The sequence below is a fragment of the Bison bison genome, unplaced genomic scaffold (assembly GCF_000754665.1).
Source record: "Bison bison bison isolate TAMUID 2011002044 unplaced genomic scaffold, Bison_UMD1.0 scf7180017864270, whole genome shotgun sequence".
In the NCBI taxonomy this organism is placed as follows: domain Eukaryota; kingdom Metazoa; phylum Chordata; class Mammalia; order Artiodactyla; family Bovidae; genus Bison; species Bison bison.
Window position 1 is genome coordinate 7,865,233 of NW_011494842.1, and position 21,457 is coordinate 7,886,689.

Consider the following 21,457-nt stretch of genomic DNA (forward strand, 5'->3'; position numbering starts at 1 on the left):
CTGATGATCGGCTGCCTGGTCTACCCAGACGGCTGGGACTCAAGTGAGGTACGGCGCATGTGTGGAGAGCAGACAGGCAAATACACGCTGGGTCACTGCACCATCCGCTGGGCCTTCATGCTTGCCATCCTCAGCATTGGAGACGCTCTCATCCTCTCCTTCTTGGCCTTTGTGCTGGGCTACCGCCAGGACAAGCTGCTCCCTGATGACTATAAGGCTGATGGAAAAGGTAATTCTCTCCAGCCCAGGGAGCTGAGGCTTCCTCTCTGCCAGTTGCCTGAGGTGTGTCCCCTGGCCAAGGGTGGGGACACCAAGACCAATCAAACACAGCTCTTGTTCCAGAACCCAAGGGTCAGTGGAGGGTTGCAGGCTGGCACGTAGTGAGGCAGGGACAGACCTACGTGGCAGAGGCTGCCTGTGATAGAAGGGTGTCCTCGTCCCCCTGCACTCTCAGGGTCTCCGGGGAGAGAGCCCTGGTCCAGCCTGGGGAGCTAGGTGTGGCCTTCCCGTGGAAGGCAGCACTGAGGCTAGGTCTTGCAATAACAGGGGAGTCTGCTGGTGGAGAGAGGAGCAATGGGGAGCAGAGGGATGAGTTGCTCTGGAAGGAGGAGAGGCAGGTGAGGGCGCAGATGTGATGGCTCCTGGACTCCAGGTGATGGGAGCCTAGCTCCCTCAGATTAGAGTCACCTTGGGATTCTCCATATATCCATTTTCTGATCTGAGCTTCATTTCCCCTCATTAGGGGGTAGGAGGTAGATTTTTCTTCATTTGTAAAAAATACCTACTTTACAAGATAAAACTCAGGAACAAGATAAGGCTGTCTGCTCTTCTACTGAAGATTGTACCAGAGATTATAGCCAGGGAAATGAAATCTAGTTTGGAGAGGAAGTAAAACCATCTCTGTTAGCAGATGACATGATTTTGTATATGGAAAATCCTAAATAATCCACTAAAAAACTATTAAAGCTAATAATACACAACTTCAGCAAGGTTGCAGAATATAAGAACAATATACAAAAATATACTGTGTTTGTATACACTAACAATGAACAATGTGAAAATGACATTAAAAAACAATTTCATTTATGATAGCAACAAAAAGAACACTTAGGAATAAATTTAATAAAAAAGTAAAACTTGTATGTGAAAATCAAAAAAACATGTTTAAAGGCCTAAATAAATGGGAGTATCCATGTTCATGGATCAGAGGACTTAATGTTGTTGAGATGGCAATACTCCACAAACTGGTCTACAGACTTAATGCAGTTTTTATCAGAATCCCAGCTGGCTTGATTTTAGGATCAGCTTGTCATTTGGAAATGTGAGAGACCCAGAATAGCCAAAATAATCATGAAGAAAAACAGAGTTGGAGGGCACACATGCCCTGATTTCAAAACTTACTGGAAAGTTACAATGGCCATGTCAGTGTGGCGCTGGCATAGGGTAGACAGTGGAATGAAACAGAGAGTCCAGAAATAAAATCAAGCATCTACAACTGATCGATTTTCAACGTGGGTGCCAAGAACATTTAATGGGGAAAAGAATACTCTTCTCAATAAATGGTGCTGGGATAACCAGATATTTATACGCAAAAGAATAAAGTTGGGCCACCTACCACACATCATATATAGAAATTAACTCAAAATGGATCAAAGACCTAAATGTAAGATATAAAATTATAAAACTCCTAGAGAAGACCTTGGATTAGGATTATATTTGACATCTAATGCACAAGTACCAAAAGGAAAAATAAATAAGTAAACTGGATGTCCTCAAAATTGAAAACTCTGTGCTTCAAAGGATACCATAATGAAAGTGACAAGGCAACCCATGGATAGGGAGAAAATATTTGTAAGTCATAATCATAATTCTAGTATCCAGAATATATTAAGAACCCTTGTAACTCAACAATAACAATAAAAATAATCCAATTTTTTAAATAGGCGAAGGATTTGAATAGACTTTTCATTGAATAAGATATACAAATGGCTAAAAAGCATATGAAAAAATAGTTAACATCATTAACCATTAGGAAAATGCAAGTCAAAACAACGAGATATCACTTTATACCCATTAGGATGTCTGCCACAGAAAAGGTGAAAATATCGAGTACTGATGAGCATGTGAGGAAGTTGGAATCCTCACACACTGCTAGAGAAAATGTAGAATGGTGTGGTTGCTGTGGAGAGCAGAATGACAGCTCTTCAAATGATTAAGCAGAGTTGCCATGTGACACAGCAATTCCACTCCTAGGCAAATAGTCAAGGAAATTGAAAACATATGTGCCCCCCAAACCTTGTGTGCAAATGTTCATAGTAGTTTTCAGAGTCATGTATCTACTGAGGACTGAATGACAAAATGTGTGTATCCATACACGGAGTTATTCTTCAGCCATAAAAGGAAATGAAGCACTGGTGACTGCTGCAATGTGGAAGAAAACACTGCTAAGTGAGAGAAGCCAGATGAAAAAAGACTAGATATTGTATGATCCGATTTATATAAAATGTTCGGAATAGGCAAATCAAAAGAGGCAGAAAGCAAATTTTAGTAATTCCCTGGGGCTGGGAAGAGAGGGGAATTGGGAGTTATCATTAAAAGTCACAGGATTTTTTTGGGGGGTGATGAAAATTTCTAGAATCAGAGGTGATAGTTGCATCATGTGGTGAATACACCAAAACCCACCGTTTTGTACACTTTAAATGAGTAAATTTTATGTTAGTAAATCATATCTCAATAAAAAAAATAAAAGGGCTTCCCTGGTGGCCTAGTGGTTAAGAAGCCACCTGCCAATGGAGAAGACACGGGTTCGATCCCTGATCCAGGAAGATCCCACATGCTGTGGAGCAACTAACTCAGCCCCTGCGCCACAGTTACTGAGCCCACACTGTAAGGCCCCAGGGCCGCCACTACTGAAGCCCGTGCACCTACAGCCCATGCTCTGAAACCACTCTGTGAGAGGCCCGCATCCTGTAGGGAAGAGTAGCCCCCACTCACCACAACCAGAGAAAGCCCATGTGCAGTTAGGAAGACACAACACAGCCAAAAATAAAATAGATCTTAAAAAAAAATTGTGCTGAGGATAGTGTGTATAAAGCACCAGCAGTGCCTGCATATTGTAGGTGAAGGCTAAATGTTAGTTCTCCCCACGTTCTGTCTTTCTAGTACCTCCACTCGTTATCTCATCCATCTGCCCCGCCATCTCCCCCGACACCTTCTGGCCCAGAGGTCCAGCGAGGGAGGAAGTCTACATTTGGACCTCAAGTCTAGTAGGGGAGACGATCACGCAGGATGGAAGCACAAGCTGATAAACATTATGAACAAAAAGGGCAAGCTTTCCTGATAGTGAATAAAAGAGGCAATAGTGTGCAGGCAATGAGCCTGGAAACAAGGCTGGATTGTAAACACATCCTGTTTGTTCTCTTTCCTTGCAGAGGAAGTCTGAAGCAGCTGGAGCATTGGTGAGTAATTGCACTGGAGGGTGGTCTGTGTGTCTTTGCAAGTGCTATAGCCTTGCAGAATGACTCATGAGGCTGGGCTGTAGGACCTAGGGAAAGAGGGGCAGGGGGATAAGTGTGGAGTGTTGAGTGGGAGGGGGCATTGGGCTAGCTGGCAAAGGAGACCGTCACTAAGGGGCAAACAAGAATCCTCTAGTTTTACTTGTGTCTTGAGGAGCAGGAAAAACAAAGGGAGAGAAGAAATAATTTAAAACAGGCAGGTGGTTTCATAAACTCTTCTTTTTGTGGAGCCTGGCCAATAAGAACAGACTGTTTTTAGAAGTCATTATTGTAATTTGGACCCTTATTTTCAGAAGATTTATAAGAGACATGGTGGAAAACCTAATGAAACATAAAAGACATAGAAAGGAAAACAAATATTACAGAAATCTGGGCTAATAGCATTAGTGTACTAGGTATTAAATTTAGTTCCCTGCTTCCTGATAGCTGAAGCAAAAAGCAAAACATGACTTAATCAATTTTAATATCTGGTTGAAAAGGAAACATAACATGTTAATTCCCTTATTGTCTTTTAGGTTTCTAAGATGTGAATTAACGAGAACATGAAGGAACACCTTTTAAAAACAAAGAAAGGGGAGGGGAAGGAAGGAGGGAGAGAGGAAGGAAGGGAAGGAACAGCCCACAGTGGCATCATATTCCTGACAGCTGTCACTTACTGAGGACTCAGAGCTGCTCAGGCACTGTGTGTGGGTAGGACAGATATCTCCAGTTTAACTATTTTAAGTTTTTCCAATAACTTTCCAATCCCCGACCACATAAACATACTTATCTGAAAAACAGTAAATCAGTACTGCCCCCCACCCCCACAAATTTACCAGATGATGTAACCTGCCATGGGGACAGGGGCTCCGGCTGCAGCAGACCTGCGAGGCGTGGTGTGTGGCAGAAGTCCTCTTGGAGGAGGTCACCGTTAGCCCCACAATAGAGCCGCCGCAGACGACCCACAAACTGGAGCACAATTATACCAGAGAAGTTCTTGCACCGTTGCAGACGTTCTAGGGCCTACTACAGATTTCCAAACCTGGGGATCAAGCAAAGGGAGAACCCCCAGGGAATCTGACTTTGAAGACCAATGGGATTTGATTATAGAACTTCCCTGAACTGCGGAAACAGACTCTTGGAGGACACACCACCACCTTGTGTGCATCAGGACCCAGGAAAAAGGAGCAGTGACCCCAGAAGAGAGTGAGCCAGACTTGCCTGTGAGTGTCCGGGAGTCTCTGGCAGAGGCGTGAGTCTACAGTAGCCTGCTGCAGGGTCAGGGGCACTGAATACAACAGTCCTGGGAGCTGTGGTATGCTGACATAAGTCCTTTTGAAGGAGGTCACCATTACTGCCATTATCCCTACCATAGTTTGACCTCAGGCCAAACTATAGGGAGGGAACACAGCCCCACCCATCAGCAGAAAATTGGATTAAAGACTTACTGAGCATGGCATTGCCCATCAGGGTAAGACCCAGTTTTCCCCACAATCAGTCCCTTGCATCAGAAAGTCTCCATGAGCCTGTAGTCATTCCTCAAGGGTGGAAAGAATGAAAACCACAATCACAGGAAACTAACCAGACTGATCACATGGATCACAGCCTCATCTAACTCAATGAAACCATGAGCCATTACATGTAGGGCCACCCAAGACAGACAGGTCATGGTGGAGAGTTCTGACAAAACGTGGTCACTGAAGAAGGGAATGGCAAACCACTTCAGTCTTCTTGCCTTGAGAACCCCATGAACAGTATAAAAAGGCAAAAAGATATGACACTGAAAGATGAACTCCCCAGGTTGGTAGTGCCCAATATGCTACTGGAGAAGAGCAGAGAAATAGCTCCAGAAGGAATCAAGAGGCTGAGCCAAAAGGGAAACAATGCCCCATTGTGGATGTCTCTGGTGGTGAAAGTAAAGTCTGATGCTGTAAAGAACATTGCATAGGAACCTGGAATGTTAGGTCCCTGAATCAAGGTAAATTGGAAGTGGTCAAACAGGAGATGGCAAGAGTGAACATCAACATTTTAGGAATCAGTGAATAAAATGGACCGGAATGGGCGAATTTAATTCAGATAACCATTATATCTACTCCTGTGGGCAAAAATCCCTTAGAAGAAATGGAGTAGCCCTCATAGTCAACATAGTCAAGACCATCCCCAAGAAAAAGAAATGCAAAAGGGTTATCTGAGGAGGCCTTACAAATAGCTGAGAAAAGAAGATAAGTGACAGGTAAAGGAGAAAAGGAAAGATATGTCCATCTCAACACAGAGTTCCAGAGAACAGCAAGGAGAGACGAGAAAGCCTTCCTCAGTGAACAAGGCAAAGAGACAGAGGAAAACAAGAGAACGGGAAAGACGAGATCTCTTCAAGAAAATTAGAGATACCAAGGGAACATTTCATGCAAAGATGGACACAATAAAAGACAGAAATGGTATGGATCTAGCAGAAGCAGAAGATATTAAAAAGAGGTGGCAAGGATACACAAGATCTATACAAAAATACACAAGAACTATATCAAAAAAGATCTTAATGACCCAGGTAACCACGATGGTGTGATCACTCACCTAGAGACAGGCATCTTGGAGTGTGAAGTCAAGTAGGCCTTAGGAAGCATCACTATGAACAAAGCTAGTGGAGGTGATGGAATTCCAGCTGAGCTATTTCAAATCCTAAAAGATGAAGCTGTGAAAGTGTTGCACTCAATATGCCAGCAAATTTGGAAAATTCAGCAGTGGCCACAAGACTGGAAAAGGTCAATTTTCATTCCAATTCCAAGGAAGGGCAATGCCAAAGAATGTTCAAACTACTACACAATTGCACTCATTTCACATGCTAGCAAAGCAATGCTCAAAATTCTCCAAGCTTGGTTTCAACAGTATGTGAACTGTGAACTTCCAGATGTTCAAGCTGGATTTGGAAAAGGCAGAGGAACCAGAGATCAAATTGCCAACATCCGTTGGATCACAGAAAAATGAAGAGAATTCCAGAAAACATCCACTTCTGCTTCTTTGATTATGCTAAAGCCTTTGACGTGTGGATCACAACAAACTGTGGAAAAGTCTTAAAGGGATGGGAATACCAGACCACCTTACCTGCCTCCTGAGAAACCTGTATGCAGGTCAAGAAGCAACAGTTAGTACTGTACATGGAACAACAGACTAGTTCAAAATTGGGAAAGGAGCATGTCAAAGTTGTGTATTGTCACCCTACTTTTAAAACTTATACACACAGAGTACCTCATGGGAAGTGCTGGGCTGGATGAAGCACAAGCTGGAATCAAGATTGCCAGGAGAAACATCAATAACCTCAGATATGCAGATGACACCACCCTCATGGCAGAAAGCGAAGAGGAACTAAAGGTGAAAGAGAGGAGTGAAAAGGCTGGCTTAAAACTCAACATTCAAAAAACTGAGATCACGGCATCTGGTCCCATCACTTCAAGGCAAATAGGTGGGGAAACAATGGAAACAGTGAGAGGGTCTATTTTCTTGGGCTCCAGAATCACTGCAGACAGGACTGCAGCCATGAAATTAAAAGACTTGCTCTTTGGAAGAAAAGCTACGACAAACCTAGACAGACTATTAAAAAGCAGACATTACTTTGCCGACAAAGGTCCATGTAGTCAAAGCTATGGTTTTTCCAGTAGTCATATATGGATGTGAGAGTTGGACCATAAAGGAGGCTGAGTGCCAAAGAATTGATGCTTTTGAACTGTGGTGTTGGAGAAGACTCCTGAGAGTCCCTTGGACAGCAAAGAAATAAAATCAGTCCATCCTAAAGGAAATCAACCCTGAATATTCATTGAAAGGACTGATGCTGAACTTGAAGCTCCAATACTTTGGCCACGTGATGTGAAGAGCTGACTCATTGGAAAAGACCCTGGTACTGGGAAAAATCGTGGGCAGGAGGAGAAGTGGACGACAGAGGATGAGATGGTTGGATGGCATCACCGACTCAATGGACATGAGTTTGAGCAAGCTCTAGCAGATTGTGAAGGACAGGGAAGCCTGGCATGCTTGCAGTCCATGGGGTCTCAAAGAGTCAGACACGACTGAACAACTGAACAACAAATTTTAATATGCATAAATTACCTCAGGAACCTTGTTAAAATTCAGACTAATTTAGCTGAAGTTCAGAAATCCAAGCACTGTGTTTCTAAGCAGCCCCGCAGTGATACGCTGCTGGTTAGGGGTTACACTTTGAGTAGCAAACTGTTAAGAGTATAAATATTTTCTCATGTCTTTGCAATGTTATCAATTTTTTTAAAAGCCCAGAACTCCACAGCACTGTTGTACCATTTCACTGCTAAACCAGACCTTAGTTAGCTATTTAGGACTGCTATCACGGAAAACTTTTTTGCTTCTGTTGATAAATTCTGGGGTGGCATTACTGAATCAAAGCTAAACTGTCTTTTTTCTTGCCCTATATATTTTTTTACATCTTAAAAGACATTTATGAATTTTAACTTGAGGGACACTGATATTATATACTAATGAGGAAGTTTGCTGTCTGCTGTAGAACTGAATTAAAATGTGAGTATTGCGTTTTTATTTGCTTAACAATGTCAAAGTCTATAATCTTGCTTTTTTTTTTTTTTTAATGTGACAGATCATCTATTTCCCTGACAATGGAAAAATGAGCAAATCAAATTCTTCAGAAAACTTGTTCCATGCTTCCCTGTGTCTGCTAGTCTAGGCCTGAAGTCCTGAAGCCTTTCATTATAGGGTTAGAAACTGACAAGATTTTCAAGATAAGACCACTTACTACATTCGGAAAACTCCAGTGAGGCAGAAATGCAGTGACCACATCCAAGACGTTCAGAGTAATGGTTTAACTCTCCTGACTAGGAACCCACCTTCTCTTCCTATCCCTTTACCCCAGCAAGTCGCTTTACCATCTCGAGGCCTCTCTGTAAAATGACAGCAGAATGACTCTGTGTCTAGGGTGAGTCCCCGACAGTCTAATTCACTGAGGATACTTGTTTCAAAGCACCCAGAAACTGCCATCCAGCTCTTAGAGGGCAATTAAAAAGAGGTGGCTGTCACCATGCTGGACCGTTTCAGGTTGAGGTTTAGGGAGTCCTTTGCTTTTTTCCTCAGGTTTTTTTTTTCAATTGATGCACAGAGGAAATGACTAGAGGGGTTACGGGAACCTGAATCCATCAGGAAGTCTCATAAAGACTGGGTAACTTTAGGATGTAAAAACTTTCAAGACTAAATTGACTTTTTCCCTTTGGGAACCAAAAACCTTATTTTTTCAGTGCCTATACTGACCCAAAGAGAATGGGCTAACAGTTTCAGAAAGTTACTAGTAGCCAAGTAATTTGTTACAGTATAGATGACCCTCTCGTTAAAAAAAAGAAAACAAACTTTAGGTTTGGTAGTTAATTGGTGAATCTTACCAGTCCCCAGAGGGGAACACAATTTAGGTAATACCTCATTGTAGCAGATGCCAAGACAAAGACAGGCTCTTTAGGCTGTTCCCTGTCCTCAGGATGGTATGTTAAAGCAGGGTTTTGCTGATTATCTGCAGCGAGTGATCCAGGAAGAACAAGTGTTTTTTCTGACCTTGGTACATTCCCTCAGTAACGTATGCGTGCTGTTCTCTCACAGGTAGAAAGGGGGTAAATGCTGAACAAAACTGTAATGGCTCTTGATCAACCAGCAGTAACAAGGAAAACAGGCTTCTTATTCTGGGCTGCAGGGTGTGCTTTTTAACCAATGTACTCGGACACCTGCCCAGTCAGTACAGTTTCTCCTCTAGCTGATAGGCTAAGTATGAGTATCTCAGCATCGTCCCAGTTGTTGATGATGGGAACCATTGGGATGGGACTTATGAGTGATCACATTCATGTTTTCTTGTGCTGATAAAATTATTTCATTGTCAGGCATCTACTTTATGCAAGCTTTTTTTTTTTTTTTGGCCACACAGCCTGTGGGATCTTAGTTCCCCAACCAGGGATCAAACCCTGGCCCACAGCAATGAAAGCAATCTTAACCACTGGACCACCCACGAGTGACAGAATTTGGCCAATTCTGCAGTTTAGTGATGTTTTTAGCTAGGTTTGTTATTTCTTGTAACTTTTTACAAAAGGTAAAAGAAAAAATTCTAAGGCTTCCTTGTCTTTAAAAGATTTCTCACTAGAATGGCAACTATGAAGGTCCAGAGAAGCTTCTGGGGGGCTTCAGGTACATCTGCCAAAAGCCTTCACCTTGCCCTCAAAAACAGTTGAGTTTCACCAGAGGAGGACTGGATGTTTACCAACCTGGAGAAGATCTGCAAATCTGAGTCACATGAGTCAGCATTTCACCTTTTGCTTTATCTTCAAGAAAACTCAGAATTCAACCTCTCCAATAAAGTGATGATTTTCATTGACAGTAACGCATCATCAGCCTTTCTCAAGTGGTCTGATCTTTAAATTCAGATTTCATCTTTGAAAGTATATAGAAAAATCAATAAAACTAGCACTCCTCTAACCAAGCTTACTATACTCCTTCCTCTGCCTTTGGCTGGGACCCAGGAATGGTTGTGATCACCAAGCTTGAACAGTGACTAGCACTGAGCAGGTCAACAGAGGAAGGCCTTATGATTTATATCTGGAATGTGAACCAGAACGATGTCCTTCCTAGATGCTTTCACTATCTTACATCTCTCTATTAGCTACCTGTTGCTGAATAACAAATTAGCCCAGGACTCAGTGGCTTAAAACATTTTAGTTTCTGCAGGTTGAAAGTTGCTGTTGTGTCCAACTCTGCACTCTCCAGGCCAGAATACCGGCGTGGGTAGCCTTTCTCTTCTCCAGGGGATCTTCCCAACCCAGGGGTCGAACCCAGATCTACCCGCATTGCAGGTGGATTCTTTACCAGTTGAGTCACCAGGCAAGCCCAAGAATATTAGAGTGGGTAACCTATCTTTTCTCCAGGGGATCTTCCGGACCCAGCAATCAAACTGGGATCTCCTGCAGTGCAGGTGGATTCTTTTAACTGAGCTATCAGGGAAGCCCTTCGTCAGGTTAAGAATTGGCAAGGATTAGCCAAGTGACTTTGCACCAAGGTTTCTCACAGGGTTGCAACTAAGGTGTTGGATCTGCTTCCAAGCTCAGGGGTGTAGGACTCAGCTTCTACAGGTAGTTGGGCCAAGGGCCCAAGTTCCTTGCTAGCTGAAGGCCTCTCCAAAGGCTTATTCACCTGGCAACTTGCTTCCCCAGAGCAAGGGTTCCTACACAGAGAGCACAGACAGAAGCCACCACCCCTTTGTAACCAAAAAGTGACACCTTGTTACTTTTGAACAGTCACAAAGTCCAGCCCACGTTAAAGGTGAGGGAATTGTGTAAGTGCTTGAATACCAGGTAAGAATCATTGGGGTCCTTTAAAAAGTCCTCTAATTTCCAACACTGACCATACTTTCCTCTGTATTTAATAAATCCAAAGCAACCAGTGAAATGTCTTAAGGGCACAGCTCAAATTGCAGGCAGCTGATACTTTCATAACATGGTCCAGTTCTGCCAAATGGAAAGCAAGGCTTGTTATTGTTACAGTATTAAAATGGGCAATAACTAGATGTGAATTAAGGACAAAAGATTATGATAAAAGAGTGAACTTGGTAGGATATAAACCCAGATAATCTATGTATGGAAAACCCTCAAGTCAGTAACAGAAGTAGGTACTAATGTAAACTTGGTTAGTTAAAGCTTCTAAACACACGATCTCAATTTTTCTGGTTTTTTAAACTGAGATGTTTCTGATATCCTAAGGAGGTGGTGTGGGTTAATATCTGTGCAATGACTTAAAGGATAAATACATATCATCTAAGTAGTTTTTGAATTTCACCTCTGGAACAGCTTAATGGTTTCCCTGTGTATACTCAGGGTTGTAACTCAACTCAGTTTGATGGTTCCTTTGAGATAGCTTAACACAAGACCTAGAGGGACTGCCTAGAATTGTCAGTCTGATGAACATGCTGGCTTGAAGAATTCCAATTTAATTTTTGGTTGTTTTTTAAACAGGTTACATTCTGGTCAATACTACAATACGAACACACTGTGTATTATACCTTAAAGCACAGTTCAATTAAAACAAAATAATTAAGCAGTTTACATAGAGTTCAGGGCTAGAGAAGGGCTTTATGAATAAACATTATCACAAAAATGAAAGGCAACTTAAAAAAACTGGAAAATGTGACAGAAACATGGCAAAAATGTTACCAAATCATCAAACAGGGAAGCATGCCAAAAGAAAAGTTGGGTAACGTAGGCAAATGACCAAAAAAAGGCCAATAAAACCTATGAGACAAGATTCTGACCATACTAGTCATTAAATTAAATTAATTAAATTAAATTAAATCAAATTAAAACAAGATATTCCCCTTTTGGGGCAATCAAACTGGCTATTAGGAACAAAATGAGAGAGATTACAACAGGCTCATTCAAACACTGTTGGTCACCACAAACCAGTCCAACTGTTCTCCACTTAAGTTAGGCAACATTTACTAAATGCCTTTAAAATGTGCTTACTCTCTGCCCCAGCCAATCCCATTTCTAAGAATTTATACTGAGGGGTGAACGAGACAAATACATGAAAGACTGTGTATTCCAGTGCCTTGAGGTTCACAAAATTTTGATATTTTGCACTTTGTGATCTTTAGAGAAAAAAAAAAAAAGACAACCCACAAATATTCAGGAAAAATGGTGCTGAGTTATAGGAATAACAATTTTCTTAGAATTTTCCAAAATGTACTTTGTTAATCCCACTTCACCTCCTTAAAGATAGAAACAAAGCTACCAACCACACAAAATGATATGTGTTTAAGTTATACAGTTTCACGGTATATTAAGTCCAAAAAGCAACTCAACCAATCCATTCCTCCATTCTGAAGCTAGGTCAGATTAACTTGGGCAACAAACAGAAATCTTCTGGAAACATGTAGGTTATTAAATAATTTTATTGTACTGCATTTACAAAGAAAACAGACAATGCACCCAGTAGAAAGAATAAAAATGTGTTTGGGGTTTTATTTTTTACTGAGAGCAAATAGAAATCCTTTAGTGAGATCCTGGCAATTTGACAGTAAGTTCAATAAAGGTACATGGGAAAACTTGGAAGATCAAATTCTGCAGCTGCCTCTTTCTACGGCTTTGAATTCATCTGGCTCTTTAAGAGATGGGGGGAAAGCCCTTATTTGGTGGGAAAACATTTCCAAAATGAAGTTACAGGTTCTCTCATTACATTTCTCTTCATGTTAGTTGTTAAAACAGGGCCTTCTATTTGTGTATGTTTTGCTTAGTTCACCTTAATGTCATCACCAGAATTCCTATCATTCCACAATTGTGATTTTACAGTGTAGGAAAGAATTCAGTTCTAGTCTGGTATTGCTTTACATGTATATATCGCTGAAAACCAAAAGTGGGTTAGAACTGCTGAAGGATTTTCCCTGCCGTTGTTTGATACAATCTATTTTCTTTATTCTTGATAGGTGCATAGACAGCCTCATTTAAAATTCTTTCTACAGGAACATGTCTGATTTCAGGATTACCATCAAGGATCCGATGAAACGGCTGGCCAGTTATTCAGGGTAATATGTTTGTGAGTTAAATGGATTGCATAATTGCACCACTTTTTCCTTTGCCTTTGTTGGTAAATGACAGAATCTAGATTCCAATTTTCTGTACAGAAAGTTGGCCACCCAGCAGTCTCATCGCTGCTTTGTTAGCGGAGCCTCAAGTTGCACCTCCTTGGCGTTCTGTAAATCAGTCCCGTAGCCACTTCTGGAGAATGCTGAATCCCCAAGGCCCACTTGGTCCGTGCAGAACAAGCAGCTGTGACCCCAATCCTGCCCCTTTTGCTTTTCAATATGACCCGAGGAATATATGTAATGTCTAGGGCAAGTCTAGGAGAGGCTCATCCTAAAATAAGATTCACAAATTCCTTTTCCCATTAAAAAAAAAAAAGCCTCAAGTACATTTCAATCATCTCAAAATTTAAAACTTACATTATACAAGGAAATAGCAGCAGAGAATGGCTAATCTTAAACCAATCGAGAAAGAAAAGTAATAAAAACAAACACAACCCTCAAAATAAACAACAATGAAAAAAGTACCATCCCACCCCCTCCCCTTGGTTCTTGTATCCTGGGATTTCGTTTAAGACCTGAAGCCTCTGAGAAAATGAGAAGGGCAAAGCCATAAGGGGAAACTGCTTCATGGCTGAATTCTGGACGAGGTAAAGCAAAGGCCCTAAATAAAAATTGGGGACTGTTTGTAAAAATAAAAAAAAACAAACCCAAGAACTCTAGGATAGTTTCTTCTTAGATGGGAAAATCTCTGAAACTTAGTTCTCTTTCCCAGAGTCATCCTCAATTCTTTAATTATGGGGCAATAAACTCAAGTGCAATGAGTAAAGTGCCAGCCAGGGATTAAAAAACAAAAAATAAACAGCCAATCAAAGTAATTCTGCTATTAGGGTACAGAAAAGACACAGGAAAGGACTGTTTGCAGAACATATGTGGTTCTGAAGAAATTACTAGTCAATGGTTCCAGTTCTGTTTCCATCAAAAATCAGACTGAAGATTCGAGGACCTTAGGGTTATTAAAGGATGAAAGGAATTTGACAGTGCTTTGAACAGTGATAAATGTTACCTAAATTTGGTGTTTATACAGCTCATTTAAAAACACAGTAGCTTAAAAGTCGCAGAAAAAAATATGAAGAAAAGAGAACAACAGAAACAATCCAGGAAGATGATGCAGCCTGGATACAGCAAGTTTAATGTCTCTGCTGTACATAGAAGTAACACCCTTTCCCCTTCTCATCCTCATGCTGGCAACAGGATATGCACTAGAATATTTGACTCTTAGAGTCAGTGAATAAAAGGATGAGCTCATACATCTTCATAGCTCTTTTTAAAAGGATGCTTATAATTTAAAGGATGTCCTGATGGAAAGACAAGGGTACAGGGTGTGAGGCTGTTTCACATTTTAGTCCATTAGTCTTTGGCAGAGCCCAATCAAGGCCAAATTCACCTAGGATGCCCAATGGCTGTGGGAGGATCTCCACAGGGTCAAGTAAGCAAACCCAAATGAACATGTTGGATTAAATAAAAGACACAAACACCCTAGAAACCCTTGAAGGCAGAGCTTCACCCTGAAAAGGGAAGGGAGAAATGCTTGGAGGGGAGGGGTGGAGGGCCAGCCCGTGATCTCTGCTGCAGTGCTGGACTGGGCTTAAGAGTTGAGCCAAGGGTGCCGGAGACAATCGGCGGCAGTGGCCCTCTTCTCGGGGATCAGCTCCAACATGGGCAGTAAGAAATCTGTGAAGCCGGCTGCCTCTTCCTGAGGCCACTCATACTTCTCCACTAGAACCTCAAAAAGGCCCCAGGGTTTCAGCTTCGTGATGTGTTTCAGGTCACCTACGGTAAAGACAGTACAAAGAAACTGACCAACATTGCTAAGTGACATTGTTCTGCGGAAATCCAGGAACTAATCCAGGCAGTCTATCAAGAAATCAAACTGCCACCAGAATCTAATCCTTCTCTATTCATAAAGCACCTCTCTTATCTAATGCCTTCCTTGGAAAGAAGTGTCTCCATTTTTCACGAGGCCTAAAAATTTAAAACAATATTTTGATCCACCATTCTAGGATTTTTCGTCCTGAGCAAGTTGGGTAGCCCTGTCAGGAACGAGGTATTCACTAAACTGAAAATTAAAAGCCGATATACTCAGCATGGTCTTATGGTATTCAGAGGCAATTTATTACCACATACGAAGAATAATTTGCTTGTACTCTATTTTTGGCTCAATAATCTAGTAAATGTTGCTTCAAAATAAGGCAGTAATTAAAAAATAATGAGCTAAAAACCACGTCCAACATGTATAAAAATAAAACTAAAAAAACACAAATTTTCAGATACAGCTGAATCACACTGTACCATTTTGGAACATCAATCTCCTTTTGCCTCCTCGAAACAATTTTTTTTTTTTAAAGACAGTCAATTATCAGTGACTTGTTAAGGTTAATGCTGCTTTAAATTTTTTTTTCTTATATAACACTTATTTGAAGTCTCTTCTGTGGGCAGTGAGTGCCTGATTACCTACTTGGTACATGCATGCCATTAACCTGACTTTGCACAAAAGGAAGAACTCTCAGGAAGCACTTCACCATCTTCTTGCCCCAAATAGAAACATTAAGAAATGCTTGCTTGCTCTCAAGTGCTGACAAAAAAAGATTTTTCTTAGCACAAGTATAGAGATTTTGAGGAAAAAGGGAACCATGACAAAAAGGGAAAAAAGGTTGGACAGTTTTCTAGCCCCTTGTAGGATCAGGTTTTCACATTTCAGTATTTGGAATGCTTAAGAAATACATATTTAAATATGTCAACATAATATTATCCAGTAAAAAATTTAAGGTGAATTTTATCTTTGTTTTCCTTACTAATAAATGATAACATAAACTTATGAAATTCAAAGTATAAAAATTAATTTTACTTGTCTTTTGATGGAACTGCCTCAGCAAAATCTGCCCATTTTTCAGAAGTGCTATAGTAGGAATAATCAACGAACTATGTGCCCACTACTAATTTAATATGAAGTAATCCCCATTTAGAAATCAGGAGACTGAGTTTGGGTCAAAGATCGTATCAGTAGTACAGCAGTTGGAATCTGAACCCAGATGGTCTGGCTCCAGTCTCTGCTAAGTCACAGCTCTGCATTCAAGGAAGAAGCATCCTTCTTGAGGTGTTGAGGACACTGTACCCAGCAGTACTTACCTCTTCATTGTCAAACACTTTTGTCCCCTCAATGTCTGGGAACAAACACACTTCTTTTACCTTTTTTGGTGAAAAATTCCTTGGAATATTTTCCTGCCACAATGAGCTTGCGAGGCACCTTCCCCAGAAGTTCTATGATCAATGCAATGTGATCTGTATGTTTCAAACATTTCAAGAGGGGGGAAAAAGACATACATAATAGGAATAACGAACATAATTCTAAACACTGGCAGAAAGAGTAGCATGCACACCTCTTTGTAAAGCATTTCAGCTTGCTTTCTGTCCTAAATGAGAAGAGGACTCTATCCAACTAATGGAGAATCCAGAAAACCATTACAAATCAGATAACCACTCCAGTGGGACTTGAGTGGTAACTAAAAACCATCTTGGTGTGAATGCTCTGCTTCCTGAAGCTGCATCCCTGGGACCTAGATGAAAACTCATGTTAACAATACTACCTCTGCGATTGAAGAAGTCCTGTGAATATTTCCCACTGAGGGCAAAGCGTCTTGGAATTCTGCCTATCAGCTCTATAATGTGCGCAATGTGGTCTAAAATAGAAGGGTAAGAAGAACAGGATCAAGGACAAGCTGTAAAAGAGGTTTTTCTATGAATAGCTTTTTCAAAAACTAGCTACTTAAAAGGAACTACAAATAAAACCCAGGATACTCAAGGGAAGACTGGGAAGGCCAAGAATTATTTCAGGTGATTGATCACCTGTAGTTGGCAAGTCCCATTCTAAAGTTTGGAGGCTTATCTATTTTATTTCTATTTTGTCTATATGTTTAGGTTCAGGTGGGTTTTACAAGTAAGGTAAAAAGTGTACCAATATGCTTCAGACATTCTAGGATAGATACTGATAACAGATATTTATAACAGTGTTCAATAGGGCTCTGTGGGAAATAATATCACTTTATTTAAGAATGTTCATGACAAAGCACTCACATATGATTAAGTTTTCACAATCACCTTGTAGAACAGGCCAAAAATTAAATACCCCATTTTAAAGGTGAGAAAATAAAACCTCAATGTGAATGGGCTACTTGAGTTACACAGCTAATAAGAGCTAGAGCTCAGATAACAGCCCCTATCTCATCATGTCTTGTCCAGAGGGTTTTTTGTAATTTAATAAATCATAGTTTTAAAGAAAAAATTAGCAACAACATTTAAAGCACAGCTATTATACTTGACCACATTTGGGTCTAAAGTGTTTAAGTCATGCAGTGCCTTGTAACTGTCCCAGCAGGACTATGGACTGTGAGCGCTGCTAGGAGACGTGCAGTTCGTCTCCAGGTGAGCTTGGACTAGCCTGCATCCACACCTACAGACAGCCCTACTACCTTTCCCTGCAGGTGGCAGAAAGGAAATACGAAGAGATTTAAAAAGCAATGGCTCCTAGCCACAAAACAGTTTTAAAAATGACTTTAATTCTGCAGTTATAGAATCAAGGTCAAAAGGAATCACTGAAACCTTCTAATAATGCATCTCAGAGGGGAATAATATGCTAGGGACATTCACATATCTGGGAATTTGGGAAGGTTTCAGGTGCTTCCTATTTTTCATGTAAAGGACTCACTGGTGTCATTTAAAAGCAGCTTTTTATTCATGAACTCACTATAACCTTTGGGCGGTCTGACTGAATTTATGATCTGGTAACAAGTATTTCACTGATACGAAATTTTTGCCAATTTTAGGCAGGATCTGCAAATAAGTATCTTTTTATACATTAATTATAAATGAGACTATAATTTGTCTTACTGTAAACTTCCAAGTAAAATACTGGTTCTTTTATTATTTTTCTTATGCTAAGGAATTATTTTCCCCTTGAAATCGTAACATTACTTTTAGTTGCAGCAACCTACCTCTCGTTTATCAATTAATCATAGGATTAATATACCTGACAGGCAAAATTATTAAGTATTATTCTAAGGTTTAGGGCTGTGGAATGTCTCTAATAGCAGAAGACATGCTACTTACGCCCCAGTCCTACCATGACTCCTAACCCTACGCCTACACTAGCGAGGGCTAAGCGTTTACTTTTTCCTGCTCCTATAGTACTGAGGTTTTATCTCAGGACTATTAGTATTGACTGGAATGGAAGGGAGTAAGTTATGATCTAAATATCTAGGGTAACTGGTTCTCTCGCGTCTCTTGAGACTTTCATTTACATTTCACTTTTCAGGTTTGATAGCATAATACCCCATATAATATAATTCTAGCCACTATATGAGTTTTGTACCACAGACTATTTATAGGGAATCTAGGGAAAGAAAAAAAATTAATTACCCTTACAAAACAGACATAGTAGGGCTTTCTTTTTTTTGCTGTGCTGTGCAGTGCAACATGTGGGATCTTAATACCTTGACCAGGGATTGAACCTGGGCCCCCTGCATTGGGAGCATGAAATCTTAACCACTGGACTACCAGGGAAGTCCCTAGTAGTGCATTTCTAAAACAGTGTTAAGTCTATGCCCCCAAACTTATAATCCAGAAAAGAAGCAAGCAGATAATAGGGAAAATCAAGTGTGTACAGAGGTAGTAATTATAGTATATTCTTAAAAGGGGCTTATGTATTGAAATTATGTCCAAATTGTACCCATTAAAATAGGTATATGGCTATGGAGATTAGTTAGCAGAGCATTTTCCAAACAATACTTATTAGGAGGTTTTACTCACACTGCCTATTGACACCCCAGTTTGAGAAAAGAGCACTGTCAGTTTCATACAGCACAGAACCTGTTTTCTTAAAGGATCAAGGAAAGCACAGAAAGTAAAAGACCTATTTTCCACCCTGGGTGGGTACAGTGGCAGTACTCTCTCAAAGTAATCCCCAATGATTCTGAAAACAAAAGCGCCAAAATCATATAATAAAGAAGGTAAAACATTCCTTTAATAAAGTTCTTAAATTCATGCTATCATCTAGTTACTTGAATGCCACCATGATTAAAAAAAAATAATCACACATTTAATTGTCTGGTTTCACAGCCTCTCAGAGCAACTGACAGCTTAGGCTTTTCCTACTGGTATTGTAAAATATAAACCTGTAATATTTTCTTTTAAAATGGAATTCTAAATGTTAGTATCATTTAAAAAGAAAAAATATATAGCTTTCATTTTCAGAAAGGAAAAAAAAAGAACGCTAAATGCTGTATAATTTATATAGACAAAGAGGATATATTCTCTGCATTCAAGGAGTGTATGTATGTTGAAATTGACTTCCGGATAAAGTTGGAAGCATAACTAGGCAACAAATCGATGAACAGGTAGATCCAAACTGGGTAAAGAATGAATCACTGATTTACTAATATACAGGAAGGAAGACAACTAGATGCTTTAGAAGAAATCTGGCAAATACAAGTTTCAGTTCAACCAACTGTGGCCTTTTCTCTAATCTTTACATAGAATTCTTTAATATCTATCATAAATATCTACTATATCTAATACTTAATATAAAATATATTTCTTTTCTGGGATTTATATATACTTAGCACACTAAGAAGACTAAGGCTCTTTAGTACTAACAGATGACAGCCACCATACACAGACAGCCTCAGGTGAGAGGACCTACCTTCATCTCGAGTGTACTCCTCCCCCGAATGAGGTTCAAATAAATAGTCGCCTGTGGCCAGTTCAAAGGCCTAAGAAAAAAAGGAAAAGCTTATGAAAGCCTTAAAAAAAAAAGACCTCTGGGAAGTTTACTGCTATTTGGCTCAATTTTAGTAATTTTTTTTCTTGGAAAAACCTGCAAATGATCATTTAAAACATTGTCTAAAATTATTCTTAAAGAACTTTCCTTTCACACCTGCACCTTAATAAAATGGAGCAAGAAAACTGCAAAAGCTCAGTTAATATCAATATATGGATTATTCCAAGCCCCCTGCGTCCCAATCTCTTAATCATTAATTCAACTCTCTTAAGTTTCTCTTTTTGCTCAGAGAGGGACATATCTAAGGTGATTCTAAGTTATTAAATTATTCATGAGGTGAGTATTTTTTAATAAATTCACACATCTAGAAATTAAGATTTTGTACTTAAAACCAAAAAAATTCAGAAATTTTTCTACTTAGGACTCTTTAGAGTTTGGTAGAAAGCACTTTTAAAGTAAGTTTTGCTTTGGAAAGCACTTCTTAAACTGTCCCAGATAGAGAGTTCCCAATTCCTTGGTCTATAGAGAATCAGAAAAAGATGAAGTATAAACGGAGTCAGAAGCCACTAATACTGATCAGCAGGTATGCATTCAACAATCAGAAAAAGAGAGGCATGTCTCCTATAACAAGAAAATTTGTAAACAGTTTAAGAGGGTCTGAAAAAGCAATTTCCTTAGGAGTAAGCGTCAGTACAGAGGACAGCATCCGAGTGATGGGGCTGTATTAATTTTTCAATGATTAACAAGAAAGCAAGTAATTTAACAGCAGTTTTAAAAAGGACCTTATTGATATAAAAAGTACAGTTATCAGTCAAGTGCTAGTAACCACGGGTTAATTTTGACTGACTCAATGGTGCCAAGTATCCCAGACAATCTCAGGAATGTGGGGTGAATTTAGTTGGGGCACAGTCTCAATTTAGATCCAGGTCTAGGTCTTGGTGGTCTGCCATTGTCACAAAAGCAGAGTCTTTCTCAAAAATGTATCACCTGGGCTGTACTACTGCCCAGAACAAGACCACAAAACCAGAAGTTTCAGGATTGTCTCTAAAATGTCAGCAATGCTGTGTGGCTCCTTGCTCAGCATAGCTTGTTTTACATGCTAGCAGTTCGTTACTGAACTACACTGATAAAGCAGATACTTGTTACACCCTCAAAGCAGAACAGAAACAAACGGATTCTTGTTCATCAAAATTTGTCAATCTCTCCTAAAACCAGTACTTTAATTTTTCCTCATGTTGAGATTCAGTGAAAATATTACAAGTTAAAAAAGAAGATAGTTTTCTAAAAATTTAAAATACTCTAGGCACGTTCCTGGAAGTCCAGTGGTTAAGTCTCTACTCTTCCAATGCAGGAGGCATAGGTTCAATTCCTGGTTGGGGAACTAAAGTTCCTTCCACATGCCATGTGGTGTGGCAAAACAAAAACAGATCAAAAACACTAAAACTTTCCACCTAGATACTTAAAGTTCTCTAAAAGAACTTTATTTTTGGAACATAAGGTAGTTGCTTATTAGTTACAATTTTATAATTAACAGTACAAAAAACCCAACCCAAACCA

At 40.0% G+C, this 21,457-nt stretch overlaps 2 protein-coding genes across 3 annotated transcripts in view; one reads left to right on the top strand and one right to left on the bottom strand.

Annotated features, from left to right (window-relative positions):
• The window catches only part of LHFPL5 (lipoma HMGIC fusion partner-like 5), a 9,999-nt gene extending 5,485 nt beyond the window's left edge, over positions 1-4,514 (top strand). Inside the window, exons 3-6 of the mRNA XM_010848732.1 lie at positions 1-229; positions 343-617; positions 3,432-3,458; positions 4,359-4,514. The exon at positions 1-229 is cut by the window's left edge and continues 1 nt beyond it. Coding sequence (XP_010847034.1) covers positions 1-229; positions 343-617; positions 3,432-3,458; positions 4,359-4,514 — 687 coding nt within the window. The remainder of the gene's footprint in view (positions 230-342; positions 618-3,431; positions 3,459-4,358) is intronic.
• A 7,906-nt stretch (positions 4,515-12,420) lies between these two features.
• The window catches only part of SRPK1 (SRSF protein kinase 1), a 76,361-nt gene continuing 67,324 nt past the window's right edge, over positions 12,421-21,457 (bottom strand). Inside the window, exons 14-16 of one of the 2 annotated variants that reach the window (XM_010848649.1) lie at positions 19,823-19,892; positions 16,315-16,407; positions 12,421-14,898 (exon numbers count right to left, since the gene is read on the bottom strand). In XM_010848649.1, coding sequence (XP_010846951.1) covers positions 14,714-14,898; positions 16,315-16,407; positions 19,823-19,892 — 348 coding nt within the window. In that variant the 3' untranslated portion in view covers positions 12,421-14,713. The other variant, XM_010848650.1, reaches the window with a different exon arrangement.